The 18,145-nt window shown below is 35.8% G+C and overlaps 1 protein-coding gene across 2 annotated transcripts in view; it reads right to left on the bottom strand.

The window, feature by feature from the left end:
* NUP160 (nucleoporin 160) overlaps positions 1–18,145 on the bottom strand; it is a 41,711-nt gene that overhangs the window by 2,827 nt on the left and 20,739 nt on the right. For both annotated transcript variants that reach the window (XR_015797157.1, XM_007432593.3), the window contains exons 18-35: positions 17,925–18,058; positions 17,043–17,113; positions 15,041–15,197; positions 14,448–14,517; positions 14,032–14,130; positions 11,806–11,925; positions 11,596–11,691; positions 11,394–11,488; positions 10,665–10,761; positions 10,476–10,581; positions 8,043–8,203; positions 7,067–7,127; positions 6,303–6,413; positions 5,785–5,908; positions 4,735–4,836; positions 3,599–3,740; positions 2,149–2,274; positions 787–891 (exon numbers count right to left, since the gene is read on the bottom strand). Coding sequence is in view for 1 of the 2 variants with exons in the window: in XM_007432593.3 (XP_007432655.1) it covers positions 787–891; positions 2,149–2,274; positions 3,599–3,740; positions 4,735–4,836; positions 5,785–5,908; positions 6,303–6,413; positions 7,067–7,127; positions 8,043–8,203; positions 10,476–10,581; positions 10,665–10,761; positions 11,394–11,488; positions 11,596–11,691; positions 11,806–11,925; positions 14,032–14,130; positions 14,448–14,517; positions 15,041–15,197; positions 17,043–17,113; positions 17,925–18,058 (1,977 nt within the window). In the remaining variant the exon portion in view is untranslated. The remainder of the gene's footprint in view (positions 1–786; positions 892–2,148; positions 2,275–3,598; positions 3,741–4,734; positions 4,837–5,784; positions 5,909–6,302; positions 6,414–7,066; positions 7,128–8,042; positions 8,204–10,475; positions 10,582–10,664; positions 10,762–11,393; positions 11,489–11,595; positions 11,692–11,805; positions 11,926–14,031; positions 14,131–14,447; positions 14,518–15,040; positions 15,198–17,042; positions 17,114–17,924; positions 18,059–18,145) is intronic.

The following is an 18,145-nucleotide window of genomic DNA, read 5'->3' as shown; positions in this document are numbered from 1 at the left end:
CGGTTCATGTATTGCTGAAGCCTAGCTTGTAGGATTTTGAGCATAACCTTGCTACCATGTGAAATGAGTGCAATTGGGCGATAGTTTGAGCATTCTTTGGCGTTGCCCTTCTTTGGAATTGGAACGTAAACTGACCTTTTCCAATCCCGTGGCTACTGTTGTGTTTTCCAAACTTGCTGGCATATTGAGTGCAGCACCTTAACACCATCGTCTTTTAGTATTTTAAATAACTCAGCTGGAATACTGTCATCTCCACTAGCTTTGTTGTTAGCAATGCTTCCTAAGGCCCACTTGACTTCACTCTCTAGGATGTCTGGCTCAAGGTCAGCGATCACACCAGCGTGGACATCAGGGACATTAAGATCTTTCTTGTATAGTTCTTCTGTGTATTCTTGCCACCTCTTCTTAATCTCTTCTGCTTCTGTTAGGTCCCTGCCTTTTTTGTCCTTTATCATGCCCATCTTTGCACTAAACGTTCCTTTCATATCTCCAATTTTCTTGTAGAGATCTCTAGTCTTCCCCATTCTATTGTTTTCCTCAATTTCTTTGCATTGTTCATTTAAGAAGGCCTTCTTATCTCTCCTTGCTATTCTCTGGAAATCTGCATTCAGTTGCTTATATCTTTCCCTTTCACCCTTGCTTTTCGCATTCCTTCTTTCCACAGCTATTTGTAAATTTGAATGTATATCCTTTCATTTATCAATTCAGTTTTAAAAGCAAATTCAGTTTGAAATAAAAGCCTTTTTGATTTAATAGGCAAATTCTACTTCTTGTAGCTTTACTTACCATTCTGTTATGATGATTGGCTGTGTTTTCTCCTAGTGCCTGAAGAAGCTGGTCAACTGCAGAATATGGAAGCCAAACAATTGGAGTTGTAGCTGATAATGGGAACTATAAAGGAAGTGAAAACTTTATTACTATGGTTGGTCGTGCAGTCAGCCAGATGTTTAGACTGGATTTGGCATTTTTATCCACCTATCAAGTCCTTCCCAAGGACCTGGGATAGGCAGATGTTGTTGTTTCATAGTGTTAAAGGTATCATCGCAGCATGTAAGCTGTTCCAAGTAAAGCTGCCTTTTGCAATTGACTGGTGGTGATTTTGTCAATTCTGATGGTCTTCAAGTGATGCTTCAGATGTTTTGGGATTGCACCTAAGGCACCTATTACTATTAGTACTATCTTTCCTTTCTTTTGCCATAGTCGTTCTACTTGCCACAGCTGTTCTGTTTGCCAAAGTCATTCAACTTCTATTTGCCATAGTTGTTGTTGTTATTATTATTATTTACATTTATATGCCGCCCAACTCCCAACGACTCTGGAATTTTGAATGCTCTTCAACTTTAACTAAAAAAGAAAAAAACTCACAACATTTACCAACCATCAAATTAGCAAGGCTGAGCAAAATTTCAAAGGGACTGAATTCTGTACTGAAACAGAAAAATAAAATATTCCCCGCCGAATTCTATATTAAACAAAAGGAAAATTATAGTGCACATTTCCATTATTAATAAAACAGAATGATTTACAAACCCACAATACAATAAAAGCAGATGGATGTATTAGGACAAATCTACTCATCCAGGGAATATGAGTGCACTTAGCTCACCACGGCTCGTGGTTAGCCCCAAGCACATCCTTCCTGTGGCTCACCAATGGTAATGCAAGGACTTTAAAGGGTTTGTTTCATTGTTCTCATGTCATCCATCACTAAGAAGAGAAACAAACCTAAAACAAGCCATGGATTATTTTAGATTATCTCTCTCTAATGTATGTGGATTTTTGCCAGATGTCATGAAAAACATGAAATAATCTCTATAAGCAAACTACTATTAACTGTTAGCTGCAAAGATTCACACAGAGAAGAGCACATGTACAATTGAATATACTCACAATTCATAAACTATGTCAATATGTTATTTCAGTGTGCTCTGTGTACTCTTTCTCCTCCCTAATCAAGAAAATCACAAACTTGCCTGGATTATACTTCAATTTATCCATATTCCAGCTAACAGGCAGATATTAATTTTAAAAAGCTCTACTGCAATCAGATACAAGATAATATGCTTTCACTATAAAATGTTTAATTACATTTAATTATTTTATTCCATTTTATGTTACAGGATGTATGAAAAGAAATATCCCATGTACCTCAATTCCAAAGTAATCATGTCCTTTCCCAAGTAAGGCGTCCATATACTCCAACACCAAATCCACAGCTTCTTCTAGGAGATCATAATTCAAATAGAGTCGGAGAAGTTCAGCAGCATCTACCTTCTATAGAGAAACAAGTGGAAGTCAACAGACACCAACTACCATTGGTAGCTTTAAATCATAGCAATACTCTCCTCCTTACATAGGGGCCCCCAAAATGTTCCAAGTGTGAAACAGATAAATCCAGGTAGTTCACACCAAAATGTGTGTTCTGGTAGAGGTACTGATGGGATGGAGTAGGAAAAAAGCCAGTGACACTAGCAGCAGTGGCCTGCCCCATACCATGCTGATCTTCCCAGTGCCTTTCCTATTTGGCTGCTGCCACAAAAGTTCATGGCTTCAAGTGTGGCACACCCAACCTGCTCACCCACCCCAACCACCTATCTTCCTCTCATTTTCTTGTTCTGAGATTTGCATATTTCTTCCTATTTTCACTAACTTAAAAATCTGCATATTAATTATTTTATTTAACCAATGTTGGAATGTTAAAAAAAGCTCAACTTACTTATTGAGATGGAATTGGCTTTCTTCATTTGGATGAATCACCTACACTACAACCTATATGAGGAATCTGTCCCTATTATTTCTATCACATCTTTTAGCAGCTATTGATACAAAATAACGATATCCTTCTGGGCCACTGATCAACATGAAGTTAAGAAGCTCTATATTGTTAAGGCTCTCGTCCTGTCTGGTGGTGTTGGGCTTACTCTTAGCTACTGAAGTTCCTCAGATGGATTTTATTTCCAATGTTATTTAATATGTGGAGGATGGTTAGGAAAGGTAATCCAAGAATTGAGAGCTGGAGTGCCTGCCATCAATATGCTGATGACATTTCTCTTTTTAAATGTTGTACTGTTGCTGAACAGACGGTTGAAATCCTGAAATATTTAATTCCAGTACAAACCAAAAGTAAATCCAGAGAATATCAAAAAATACTAATCTCTGTAGACAAACTGATCCAAGCTTGGGGAAATAACACTTGTAAGAAAAGACCATTCTTGGGTAACAGCTGGCAATTCTGCTTAAAGTGACTTTGCCTAGTTCTTCCAATGAGAATTGAATTCCCATTTGTCTAATTCATCAATAAGAGATCAAAACATTTCTCCAAGCTATTTCTGAATACATTCTTATATTCAAAATCTGGCTTTCTCCTTGCATTTCTATAATAAGATATCTAGCTATAACTGATTTAACTAATATATTATACTAAATGAAAAAAAATGCCAATCCCTGTTCTGTTTATCACCTGAAAAACATGTAGTTTACTTACAAGTAGACCATATTTACTAATTTATTACTAATTCTTGACAGTTGTTAACTATGAATTAATTGCTAACTGGAATCTTCAGGCCCAAATTAATTTTCTACAAACTGAAGTATTTACTTTATAGCTGTTGATAAGCCAGTTAGGTAAGGGAACACCATGTGACAACAACTTATTGATTACGCAACGGTGATATGAGCTATTCTCTGACTTATACTTGTCCAGGTAGGAGGCTAAGAGACGCCAAGCTTCATCTGTTGCACTGCAATAAACAATTGGAATATCTTTATGATACTATCAGTACTCTCTCCCCTTCTTTTTTCTAAGTTATGCACTCATGTGTACGCACACGCACACACACACACACTTTTCCTCAGTTTTTGGCTATCATATCTTTCCCAGCTAATGCAATTTCTGTGCTTTTCTAGACTTTAACACATACTGCTTTGCTTATTCTTAAGGTGCTGAATGCAATTATAAGGTGGACTTTTCTAGTCTTGATCACTTACCAACATTTTTGTGAATGCTCTTTAGCAATTATGATTCATTTATAAGGCCCAACTATCTTTAAATATTAAGTGAAGCCATGCTAGTCACAGAATCACCCAGGAATAAAGACTGGATCAGTTGCAAGAACAGAGGGAACAGAGCCCTGATATCTTCCCACCTTCCACATGCAACAGTTCCAATGAGAACTTCTTCTATTAGTACATCTGCCATTTTCATCAAACAGGTGGAAGGCTCACCTAAGTTTATTTTTTGCTAGTTCCAATATTTTCCTGCGCTCTTATTGTTTTGCCTTAATAGCAGACATTACTATTGGTGCCATTTAAACTGGATTTGTTCTAAATCTATGTAACCTGATTTGGCTATTCCTGTACTTCCTACACAATATCTCCACTTCGTTTCAAAGGCTCTCTCTTCTGCTATTGTTACTTTTCTTCTTTCTAGTTTTCTTTTCTGCTTCATCTGTCTATTCATGTTAGGATGAACTATCTTTTCCACAAATCATTTGTTCAGTTTTTGTACATAAATTTTGGCAACTAAGGACCACAACAAGGTTTATACTTAATGCTATAAGATTTAAATAATAAAAAGTGGTATGAAAACAGCATTTCATTATTGGAAATGGAATTTCATAGAATTTGTTCAGTTATGAGTGATACAGAACAATCTTAAGTGGAACTACATTTTATTAGCAAAAATGTTACTTTCACGCAAAGCTATCAGATCACCACTTAAACACACAACTTTACCTGTTCTCCTTGGTTGTGATGACTGATGAGAACTGATTTGCAGCAAGCCAGTCCCATGCTTCTGCCAGAACTGCTTCCCCTCCAAACTGAAGTTTAATACACCTAGAGTATATACAATTAAGCATGCTATATGAAACCAATATTTTTTTAAAAAAATAATTGTTGAATGAATTGGTCTGAGAAAAGAAACTCAGACCAAGATCATTCCATTTTATGAAGCCGATTACGCTGAGAAACAGTACAAAATCCAAGGCCTTAGTAAACGATTGAACACAGATTTTATTTTTCCTAACACTCAAGTCCAAACTTAATATTGGTTTCATCAGTAGCAGGATTCCCTATTTTAAATAATTTATTTTTAGAATATCTGCTATTTTCATGAGTGGTGATGAGATACGAGTTGCTTGGATGATTGAGGTAGCTTATCAATCAATCAATCAATCAATCAATCAAATCCTCTTTTTTCATTGCCCCTAGTCATTCCTCCTACACAGACAGAAAGCACAATGCACACTTTCTTTTTTTTTGAAATTACTGTAAATATCAGATCTAGCAAAATTAACAAGTTGAATTCATCTTCACACTACACCCCATCATACAATAATTAACATTTTCATAGACACCAATGGACTCCACAGCAAAAAATCACAGACCCATTCCTGGCCATTGTCAACAGGATACAAAAACAATGATCCAAGTAATAAATCCTTGTAGACTTCCATAATCTTTTCATCAATGATAACAAACACATCTATGGATATAAAATGTATCCACTGAATTGACAGTATATACACTACATCACTAACCAAACAAACCATATTGCAATTTAGTATGACATTCTACTCTTCCACCATTTTGCAATCTCCTTCCTTTCCAGCCCTTGGGCAGGGCTAATTTACAGGCAAAGAAAATTTATGTTGGTTTATAACTGAAAGAGGAGGAACTCTTTCAAATTTACAATAATTTTTAAATACAATTTAAAAATTAAGAAACATTCAACATGTTGCAGCATTCATGCTCCACAAATAACCCCAATAATTTGTTACGTACTTGAAAGTAAGTCCCTCAAACACAGGTTTTAAGGAAAGCTTGTAAGTCTGGCAGAGAGAAATAGCAGTGTCAAAGAGACCAGCTTGCACCAACAGGGCAACTAACTCCTTGGGGGATGAGTTTCCTGGGAAGATAATGAATCTTCTGATTAACAAATATAATATCCAAACATAAACATGTAAGTATCAATTCCAATACCATAGTTTTAGAAATGTAATTATTACAGCTTTAAATTCTGTATTATTGCAGAACTAAATACACCATATCTGAGTGATTTATACCCACTTTGCATATAAGAGCCAGAAATCTATTTAATAAAAGCCACTGTCATTGCATACATAGCAACACCAAAAGGTGTTGTGTGTGTCACAAAGACTATAGTTTTATATTACACAACAGCTATTCAGAGACCCAAAGAAAAAAAGATTTCAATAGCACATTTTTGCAGGCCACCAATCTTACCATGTAAACTAAACTGTTTATTGATGAAGAGCTATGAATATATATTCCAATCTTACCTGTAATAGCAGCTGTTGTTGGATCATGTTGTGCCAAAGTTAACCGTATGCGAGCCAACATACATTCTTTTTCCAAATCCTGTAGCTCCAAGATTTCAATATGACTTCCCGCTGTACCAAATAATATTTATTAAGATTATAATAAATTCAAAACCCTGATTTTAGATCATGAAATTCAGTATTCAGAAATTATAAAATTCAGTATTCAAATCATGATTTCATTAATTTGTTTCTAAAGAGTTTAGAAAAAGCTTTTAATATGACAACTTATGTTGTTCACACCATCTTTTTATTTATGTTGCAAAAGAGAAGCTGCCACTGGCATATCTTCCCCTTTTCCATTAGCATTATAATAATAACTCTGAAAAACACAGGAATCCTCTTAACTTGAAATCCCAAACCTTTTTAGTTCCCTGGACCGGCTCTTAAATTTCCCAAGTTTTTGCCTGTTACTCTCCTACAACAGGTCAAGGAAATGTGAGCTTCTGCATAAATATCATATGGTATAGATCCATGTAGATAACAGACCCATATACCAAGGAGATAACCTAGTTAGCTTAGAAAAACAAATTCTTATGAATATAGAAAAAAAGATGTGAATGAGATACAGAAGCTCAGAAAAAAGCAATACAGAAAGCAAATACACTGCAAACATAAACTTTGAGATTTGGCAAGCAGAATTTAAAAATAAAATGTCTGTCTGTCTAGCTAGCTCTGAGCATTTAAAACAGAAATTACTCACAGTAAAATAGCAAACCACTCACTTGGAGCAGCAGCACACTCTCCATCATGATTTCTCTTAGGGGATGCTCCTGGACGTTCATACTAGAATCAAACAGAATAAGCACTCTAAACTTAAGCCTTCAACCTCTATAGCATCTTCAGCAAGCATAATGACAATAGTTTATTTCTTCCATTATTTTACATACTTCATTACATAAACCTGGAAAATTATATCCTTAGTTCACCAAGTCTCCCTATCCATTGCACTTATGTTCCTTATGGTTAAAAAGGCAACAGTTTTCATGCCAGTGACTGCCTAAAGCCTCAAAAATAGATCAGCAGTTGCCCAAGAGCTTTAAGTACATAAACACACACACACAGGTTTTCATACAATGTTCCCTCAAATTATATTATTTTCCATCACCTACTGTCTATTTATCCTCAATTCCATATTCTTCTTTGATTCCCCTAAGCCAAAATCACTGAATTGTCTGAAAATCTGGATCATGAAAGATGAATAAAATATGTACTAAGGATATGCAAATTTGCTTATCTGGTTTAATTTATTCTGGACCCATAATTTGCTATTTCCTTGTAACAGAATTGTAGTTATTGACACTAAAGTATTTAACTTTGGTCACAATGAATTCCATGAATGAAGTGTGTCACATTCACAGGTAGAAGTGAAATATTTTTCTCTTCTGCCATTAGCATTAAAATCATCATGTACTATTAAAAATGTTTTATCTTGTAAAGAAACTATTGGCTAGCCTAAGGGAATATTATCTTGAATATTCCAGTATTCTAGAATAGACCTACTGGTCTATTTCCAATGAAACAGTATTTGTAGACAGAATATTCCACTTCTATTACTAAGATTTATTATGAAATAACACTACATAGAGACTGAACAGTAGCAACCAAGGTTTCTGGAACCTTAAAAATGCTTGTACACAGCAACAAGGACCTATTCAGAGAGAGAAACTAATGAAATTAAATCCTAGAAGAGTTTCCTACCACAGCACCAGAAGCTGGTTGCACTATCCATGCATACTCAGGGCGAATCAGCCGTAAACAGTTAATAGCTGCAAGGTAACAGTTTGCTTGTTTCTGTAATCCAGGAAGAGTGCGAACTTCCCTGCCAAGGCGCATTCCATATTCAAACATTACTGTTCCAGCTGAGGAAGGAAACAGACCATACATCAGAACAATAACTCTTCTATCCCTGATATCTATCACTTTCAGTTCAGAAAAAATTATGGTAACAATAAAGAATAGAATCAACTTGAAAACTGTAAGACAAATAAAGCATTTATCTCAAATTAAACCCTTCACATCTTAAAAGAATAGAAATTAAAATAGGAGATATTTGTAACTGCAAGAGTTGACTATCTTCAAATGGAGTTTCTAATTCTAATCTTAGGAGATAAACACAAACCATACTTTTCCAGTTCAAATATAAGAGAGGAGCTAACTGATCTAAATGTGAAAGAAAACAGAGAAAAAGAAAATACCCCATGAACCTGCAATTTAATCTTTTAATGCCAAGCCAGTTTAATATTACAGGCAAACACCATCAGTAAACAGGTAAGTTCTCTGTCAGAGGCAGACAATCTGGTGGTTCCCACGTTTGGATGATCATATATTCTCCCTTGTCAGTGGCATGGCTGCAGAATTCCACACATCTAGTAGTTGAGAATGAATAAAAACTCAGAGAAAATGTGTTTTTAATTTGCACTGAATTAGCTGAGGCTGGCCTCTTCCCAGTTTCTCTCTCTTTTTACTCAACCAAGTGCTGACTAGCACAGAGCACTTTTGTGAGCACCCGTCCTGTGTATTTTATTCCTTTGCTTGAGAATGGGAAAAAAAAATCCATCCAAAGCTAGTCAGGTGATCATGTGAAAGACTAAATATGATGGAGTTACTTGAAACAACCACGCACATGTTTTCTTCTATGTAATGTGAAAAACACTGAACACTGAGTGTTAAGCAATTGTTCTCCTGGTTTGTGGGGAAGAGATCAACAACTTCTTAAGGGTTGGGTACCACAAACTAAGCCTGATATTCTGGAAGGTTACAGACCATCTAGGAACATCATCAGGAGGGGCACAATCAAAATATTTCAGCCCTTTGTGCATTGCTGGGCAGGGAGATAAAGGGTGCGAATGGGAGAGTGGGTTGTCAGAAAGGCAAACACCTGAAAAATTACGTATCTGAAATTGCACAGCTGATATTCAATGGCACATTCGTGAGAGATGGGAGATTACAAATGTTGTTCTGGAGGCCACATGGAGTCCACAATTTACCTACTTACCTCAAAAACACTGGATGAACTGAAACAAAGGAAATAATGTGCTTTGGAAACAATGGGAACAATTGGAAAGTCAGTAAAAAATACTGGGAGCTGAGAATAGGCTCCAGTGAAATCAGTGTAAGATATAAATATAAGCTTACAAGCTATTAGCTATCAAACAAGTACTTGAAATTGAGCAGACTATAGCCAACAGCGCCAACAGTGTACTTGTCTTCCTTTGCATGACTTGAGTATAAACAGACCACAGAACAAAACAGGCTTATCTAGGCTTAACTTCGTAGAAACAGCAGACAAGAATATCCATGAAAAAAATGGGAACACTCCAAAAAATCTACTGAGGCAAATCAAGGGTCAAAACAGCTTGAGGAAATATCTGACAGTAGAAGTTTTGTCTGGCTGACAAAACATTTCTTAATTTCTGGGCCACTGACCATGATGGCTGGGACTGACCAGAGTTGGTCCAAAGCCTGTAAATAATATCAAGTTGTTCAAACCCTGCTATCCACTATGTGGGGGCAGGAAAAGGAGAAGTAAATAAGCCACTGCTGAGTTTCAGAAGTGTGATCCAAGCACAAACATTACAAAAGCTTTATAGTCTCAGATTCTTCCATGAATTGTTGACCAAATCAGAGACATATGTGAAGCTCTTTTACATTCTATATTTTCCTACAATTAAAGGTAAATACAAATAAGGAAAATGCAGAAATAGACACTTACAAAGGAAAACTATGGAGCAGCATTTACTAACTCCATCCACACCTACCAATTCTCCCTTACAAACCTACCTGCAACTGACCTTTTGCACAACTGTGTTCAGCAAACCTGTATCTAATAAATGCCACATGAATAAACATTCCACTAGTTATTAAATATATATGTGAAATATAGGTGACTGATATAAATTTAACATGCCAATTTTTAAGGGTTTTTTTTGTTTGTTCTTCTATTGTTTGTTTTGGTAATATAACTTAACAATTAATTGGATTATCTTTTGAACAGATGCATATTACCTTTTTAAAATCTGTTTTTGTTCATTTTTTGTGTATTTTTAAAAAACTGCAATAAAAAAGGAAAAAAGACTTAAAAAAAAATGAATAAATAGCTGAGGCAACTTCTCTCTATATGATCTCTCATACCTTTCCGGTAATTATGGCGATAAATATGGAAAGCATATAGCAATTCATAGTAATTATGTGTCATCAGATCTACTGCCCGGGCACGATATTCAATTATTCCCACAACCTGTAAAACAAGTAATATTTATCAAACATAGCCAAAGATTTTGTATAACTTTATCTTGCTACTAATGAGAATAGATAATGTACCTCATTATGAAGATTCACATATGGGAACTCTACAAGATCCTGCAGTTGGGAGCGTTCACAGAGAACTACTACTAACTGTCGTAAACAATCCAGCTGCCTAGAAGGGAAAAAGATTTTTTTTCTCAAGCACTAAGATGAAGCAAAAGGCTCATAAATCTATCTTACAACCAAACTCTCTGTAAGCAACAGAGGTCTAACAAAGGGGCAGATGAGGAAGCCTGCATTACACCAAAAGAAATACAATTCTGATCACAATAGCACTTTCTGATATTTAAGCAGATTTCATTTACATACAGCTAGTCCTTTCACAAAAAGGGATTTTATGCATCAAAGCACAGAATAACAGAATCCATAATTGGTAGGCTAAAGCAGTCACATGTTTCTATCTAAGCAAACCTGTAAATAAATATTTCTCAATTTCCTTTAAAAAAGGGGCAAGAGGCATTTGTGCAATGGCCCATGAATTATCATTAATGCTGAAGAGCGAAAATTATCAGCTAATTTTGACACTAAGTTTTTTTCCCATTAATAACAAACTTTCACTTTTTCTGCAAATCAGAATCAGCTGTTTCAGTATAAGAACTAATGAAAAGGAAAGTGAAGGTTCAACAGCTCTCTCCTACAGGTACCTACCCTTAAGATCATGGTTTATAAGCAGCTATTGTTATAAACATATAAAAATTATGTATAAATAATTCATAGCTATGACTGCAAGAGATATAGTATTACCTGCTTGGATCTGGATTATGGGTCAAAGCTTCATATGCTTGACTGTTATGTCCTAAATCTAAATGGTGTTTAAAAATGCAAGTCCTCAACGTGGCCTGCAACATAAATACAGTAGTTATGACAACCTAGAGCTGCTTACAAAAATTAGTTGGATGGTATAAACAAATCCTTTATGAGGCAAATAGGCATCTCAGCATCTTACCTGACTTCTCCAATCATCAGCTGCTTCTGTGATTGCCAAAGTAGCCAGCTGAATTATCAGTTCAGGAAGACCCATGGTGTCCAAGAGGCGCAAAACCTAGGGAGAGGGTATTCGGCCACTAATGTTTTACTTTCACCCTTTGTTTATAAAGACATGCAGCAATTACAGGGACAATGAGACCATGTTATTTTTGCTTGGCAACAAAAATACCTTATCATAGTATTGTAGCTGTGGAGTTGAAGCCATTTCTACCTCTTCAGATCTAATTAGTCTGTCTAAAAACTCCTCTTTTCCAACTTCTGAGGCTGCTTGACAGAAACAGTCCAGTGCCTGGAGGAAAAACAGAAGTCAGGCAAGGTATTACCAACCATTCCAAAATAAGCTATATGACTCCGACAATCTCATATGTTCGTTACCAAACGTTACTTCTTACAGCAGAACATGGTCCACAAAACCATATGCATACATAGTGTTTCAGCCCTCTGTATTCCAATATAGTCCCAATTCTTTCAAAAAAATATTCTCTGAAGGATGAAGTTACAATACATAGTTATAATATATAGGTGCTATAAAGAAGTTGATAGTTATGCAGTCAGATCCTCTTTTTTGCTGATTTGTTTTAAATTAGATCAATCTGCATTTATCAAACCTTGCAAAAATATCTTAGAATCTTTTCTTGAATGTGGGGGCTTCCAGGGAAGAAATGGCCGACAGAATGTGGCTTAGTTCTTTGTGGAGCAGACACCCACGGCAATTAGAGGAGTTGGCCTCGGTCCAGCTCTTCAGAATCATCTCTAAATAAAAGAGATTGACAGGATCACCCACAGATGCCCCTGTGAAGAGACTGCAATTTAGCAATCTCTAGTGGGTGGAATGCTATGGGAGTCGAGGGAAACATTGAGCCCAAGCTGTGGTGTGGAGCCTTCAAATGGACACTAGATTGGTTTTACTTCCTCTTCTAACTAACGTTGTAAACTGCCTATTTGTGATTTATTTGGCAATTAAAAACCTCCTGAAAGAGGAGAATTTCCTACTATCCTGGGAGAAAGAAGACCAAAGTAAGCTTAAAGATCAAAAAGAAATATTTTAATGTTTGGAAACAACAAAATGGAATTAAGAATGTTGATTGGGGACAATTAAGAGGCTAGATGGATTTGAAACAGCTTTTTAAAGGATTGTTTTAAATGTTTTAAGAAAATACAGTAGGTGAATTTAGATTTAATTGCAAGAAAATCTGCCCTGGGAAAGTTTTGCTTCTGAAAATAAACATGAGTTAAGAGAGAGCCTTTAAGGTCAGAAGGAACGGAGACTAACAATATATCTCTTTTAACATAATGGAGGAATATCCTTCTTCCAGAGAAGAATTTTTAGCTGTTTGGAATCAGTATGTCCAGGAACTATTTGTAAAATTGGGGCTAACAGAGGTTGTACAAGAAGAAAAGATTTTACTGGACAAAATAACAGTGGAGGATGACTTGAATAAGGATTCTAAAATGGACTTTAAAGAAATGCCAGATTATAAGAGAGACATGGAAGATATGTAAAAGATGCTGTGGATCTGAAAATGGACTCAAAGTTGTTTGATTTATGAGAATGATATGGAGAAAGAAGCTGTAATGGACTGGAAGAGTGACTTTGAGAATTATCCTATTTTGGACATAGAGAAGGGAAATACCAAATCTCTGAAACCTTTTCTGAAAATAGATGGGAAGAAACTGGTAAGAGATTGTTATCTGGGGTTTCATTTGGAGAAAAGACTGAAGACTGAGCTTTTCAAAAAGAAGAGAAAGTTATTCAAAGTGGATTTATCAGATCAAGCTTAAATTGTTCATGTTTTGATCTTGGATTGTAAATACTGAATTTTCTTTTTCTGACCAGGACTGTAAGACAATGATTTATACCTGTAAAACTGATTTATCTGGCTTAGTTTAAAACACATATGTAATTATTAGTATGCTTAAGGGGAGAAATCTTTTAGGTTTCACTTTGCAGAAAAAACTTAGAAGCTAAAATGCAAAATTGACCTATTTATTTAAGCTTAAAATATATAGTTTATTATTACTGGCACTCTTAATCCTTTTGCTGATTAGATTGATTGTTGAGTATTTTTTATAATTCAGTTATTGCTTAGGGATAAAGAGGGTTTTTAAAAAAATAATAATAGAAAAGGTGTTAAGTTACTATTAATACATATACTTGTTTGGAGGGAGGGGGAAGTCATCTTTTACATTTCTTTCTTTCTCTTTTTCTTTCTCTTTCTGTTTGTAGGTTTTTTAGCTTTGTATTAGGTTTTATATATATAAATTTTAATAAAAATATATTAAAAAATCATCTTTTCTTGAATGTGATGACTAATTGCAAACCAATCATAATATACCGCCTAGCAACTTTCAAAAAAAATTAAACATTTCATTACTATAACAAATAAAATGTTACCTTGTGTTCTTCTCCTGTAACAAGATAGCAGCGTCCCATCATAAAGCGACATGATCCCACATTCACATGACACCAAGGTTCCAGCAAACGAATATATTCCTGATAGACAAATAAAACAATTAGACAAAGAAAGGTTAATCCTTACTTTTCACTGGATTTAAGGAATCATTTCTCACTAAAATCCAATTAAAAATGCACGCTACCAGTGCTACCAACTAGCTAAATTGGGTCATGCATTCTGAAATTTAAACTTCAGCAAGGAGAATACAACCGGTGTCAGCAGAAAGAAAGCGAAGGAAGTTTTCATTGATTACATTTACTCCAGCATTTTACTAGTAATTGATTACATCAGTTGTGCTGCTTAATTATTTTTTTTTAAAGGATACTACAAAAGATCTTCCATGTAGAGATCTCACCTGCAGTTGAGCATACTGGCAAGCCCCCATCAAACATTCTGGGAAGAGGAAGCTAGGATTACTTGGCCACCTGAGGATAGCATAAGGAATATAGGTTTCTTCAGCTTATGAGAAGACAGTGACCCTCTATTTAAATTCAGAGCAAACCTATGTATTTCCGGTAGTTTGCAAAGTGAACCATTCCAAAAATGAATAAAAAATATTGATGAATAATGAAGCAGTACTATTAAAAATGCAAGAGGAAGAAGAGAGAGGAGGGGGGAAAAAGCATAATGAAAGAGTAGGGAATCATCAGGTAGCCAATGCTGATTTTTAAAAACTATCAGCTATATCCTACACTTTCTTCAGGGGAAAAGAACTGATAGCTGATTCTAATTAATCTATTTCTGGCTGGTTCGTACCTGAATTCATTTCTATCACTACCAAGGATGCTTTTCAGTACATTTAGGTGACTTGAAATGGATCAGATTGTTTCCCCTAATACATACAGATGTTTGCAAAACAATGGAACGTTCATGTCTATTACACTAGTTGATTTTTAAAAAACCTAGCCATGTTCCATTATTCAGGTCAACGCTATGTTGAAAGGATACAAAAACTGCAGGAGATAACTGGAAATTGCAGAAAACATTTGAGGCCAACTCAAACATGTTTCATCCAAGGCTGCATTAGACTGGAAGAGCTGAGATATTATGTGTTTCCGGGCTCCTTCCTGAAAGAAGAGCTCCACAACTGTTTGAGGGCTTGACACTAGAAAAACATATTTTTACATGTTGTAAAAATTAAGACCACAGAGCAATAACTTTCAGATTATATTATTAGTCACCTAACAACCCTCCAACTTAATTACTTTTCCATTCTATATTCTATTTCTGATAAAGCCATGTGGGGGAGGATTTTTTTTTTTAAGATACAGGTAGTCCTCGGGTTCCGACAGCAATTGGCACCAAGATTGCCATCGCTAAGCAATGCGGTCATGTAGCATGACGTTACATGACCGCATTGTTTATCGACAATCCTGGCAGTCCTGGTTGCCACTGTAACCCCAAGATGCATGGGTCATTAAGCAGGAAGTGGCATAAGTCCCAGATAAGGATTGTGGGGATGCTGCAAGGAGGGTGGGGGAAACCAGGGGAGGCCTGACACAAGCCATGCACAAGTTGGGGGAGGCCAGGGGAGGGAGGTGCTGTGGCATGGCATGAGCACAGGGACACCAAGGAATAGAGGGTATGGCACGAGTGCAGGAATGCCGGGGAGTGGCATGGCACAAACGCAGGAAGACCAGGGGATGGCATGGCATGAGTGCAGGAAGGCTGGAGGATGGATGGCACAGCGCGGTACGAGTGCAGGAAGGCCGGGGTAGGTGGGTGCAGTGTGAGTGAAGGAAGGCTGGGGGGGGTGGGCATGGTGCAAGCACAGGAAGGCCAGGGAGTGAAGGGTATGGCGTGATGCAAGCACGGGAAGGTCAGGGAGTGGGTGTGGTGTGAGTACAGGAAGGTCAGGGGGTGGAGTGTGTGGCACAAGCACAGGAAGGTTGTGGGGTGGAGGGCGCAGTGGGAGTACAGGACAGCCAAAAGGGCCTTCTGGAGTGACTTGCAACCTTCCCTGCTGGCTTCCCCATTGAGTTTGCTTGTCAGAAGCCAGCAGGGAAGGTCACAAATGGTGATCACATGATCGCAGCTTCCTGCAACATTGTAATAATGATCACATGACCGCAGGGATGCTGCAAAGGCCTTAACTTCAAGGATCAGTCGTATGTACATTTTTTCAGCACCACCATAACTTTGAACAGTTGCTGAACAAATGGATGTAAGCCGAGGACTACCTGTATCAATTTCTAGATCTTTATTTCCTAAACACAGAATGTATACCTTAAGGAATTTATATTTTAACAGCTAAAGGCCAATTTGAATCAGATTCAGTTTCTTCACATCCTTCAGATTTCTTCATGGATTGTTTTATAAATTTTGTTTTGACTTATACTGATCTTATTTTTGAAAGTTTATACTGCCATAAGTACTATTATCTATAGTACTGTTAATACATTTTAGAAATGATACATAGTAATACGTCACATTAATGAGAATATTGTAGAAACGGTAGACATTTTAAAATATATTTTAGTCAGTAAGTATATTTTATAGTCTAGTTTCTTTTTATAATGGAACTGATGATGATGTAAATAGGACTTCCACAAAATCTCCTATCCATATCCAAATCTGCTTAGCTTTAAGAGAACAATTGCATTATATCTCATTTTATGTCTAGGAACCCCAAAAATGCCACTGACCATAGCCAGATTACAAGATCAAAGCTCACATAGTTAATGTTACATTAATGTAATTATGTGGATAATCAGTCATTTAAATATTACTTAGCCATGCAATATTTAAGATATGGTTAGAACAATGTTTAAAGGCTCTCATCACCTTTAGCAGCTGAGCAATATTTTGGGATTTCTTAATGTATCTGATTAAGCAATCTAATAACATTATTAATCACTTGGAAAAATCTTTAATATTAATCTTTAAAATTAGAGACAAAAATTAACACTTAAAAATCAAAACCAAGACAAAAGACATAAGTATTTCTTACCCAGCTTGAGTGGTGTTATTGTTGTGGAATCCGTTAGCTTTAATACAGAAAGATGCTGTAGATTTGATTCCCTAAAGAAAGATCCATTACTTTTACTTATCAAATTTAGCTTTACAATTCTAACTCTACTAAAGAAATGAAAAGCAAAGAATGTATACCATATTGCAATTGTAACCAGGAAGAAGAAAATCTTCAAACAGTAACTTTTAAATAATAGGTTAATATGAAGATGAAACTATCTCTATTAAAAATGAAAGCTTAATCCCATCTAAAAGAATATTAAATATTTTCTTGGACATCATCACATTTGTTTTTCTCATTTTTAAAACATCAATCCATCATTGAAAAATGACATGATGAAGACCTTATGAGGTCTTAGTTTCAAATGTGGATGGGTCTTCATTCCTTGCTATCAAGTTGAGAATTTTATATACTGAAATATATGAAAATCACATTCAGGATAACACAACTCAACTTTTGGAACAGACAGAAGATGTTATATCTTAATAAGCAATTAAGCAATCTTCAAAATTTCTATCTTCAAAAAGAAAACATACTGTTTTAAATAGCAGGCAAGCATCCTCCATCTCCTCACAAAACCCCATGGAAATGTAATTCTAAACTGTTGATTTTGACTAAGATAATCTCTAAAAAAATGAAAAAGCTATATATATTTTGTAAGGAAATTATGAAGAAAGCAGTAAAAGGAAGTCCTGATAACAGATAAGCAGACTTTGGACAAATTGTTTCCTATTGTAAAAAAATAAAAATAAAAATGCCTATTTTATACAAAAGGAGAAAAAATAAATATATGTTTTATAGACACATTTATACACTTTGTTATATACCGATATATTTACACATTAAACATAAAACACTTACAGCTCATCAACAGGAACATCTGATGCCAAACGCTGACTTGCCCACCTTATTACATAATAAGATAGTATCAAAACAGATGTACGATGCAGTAAGTTCTGCTGAGTGTGGAATAGCTGATCCCCTCCCAAAAGTACCTAAAATATGTCAACAGACATTAAACCATGGTTAATTTCATATAAGTTAGAATGAAACAGTGATCACATATAAATTTGGAAATAGTG

Source organism: Python bivittatus, unplaced genomic scaffold, assembly GCF_059951505.1.
Source record: "Python bivittatus isolate LINGU-HERP-01145 unplaced genomic scaffold, Pbiv_v1 ctg000480_np1212, whole genome shotgun sequence".
In the NCBI taxonomy this organism is placed as follows: Eukaryota; Metazoa; Chordata; class Lepidosauria; order Squamata; family Pythonidae; genus Python; species Python bivittatus.
This window is presented reverse-complemented; position numbering and strand designations above follow the sequence as displayed.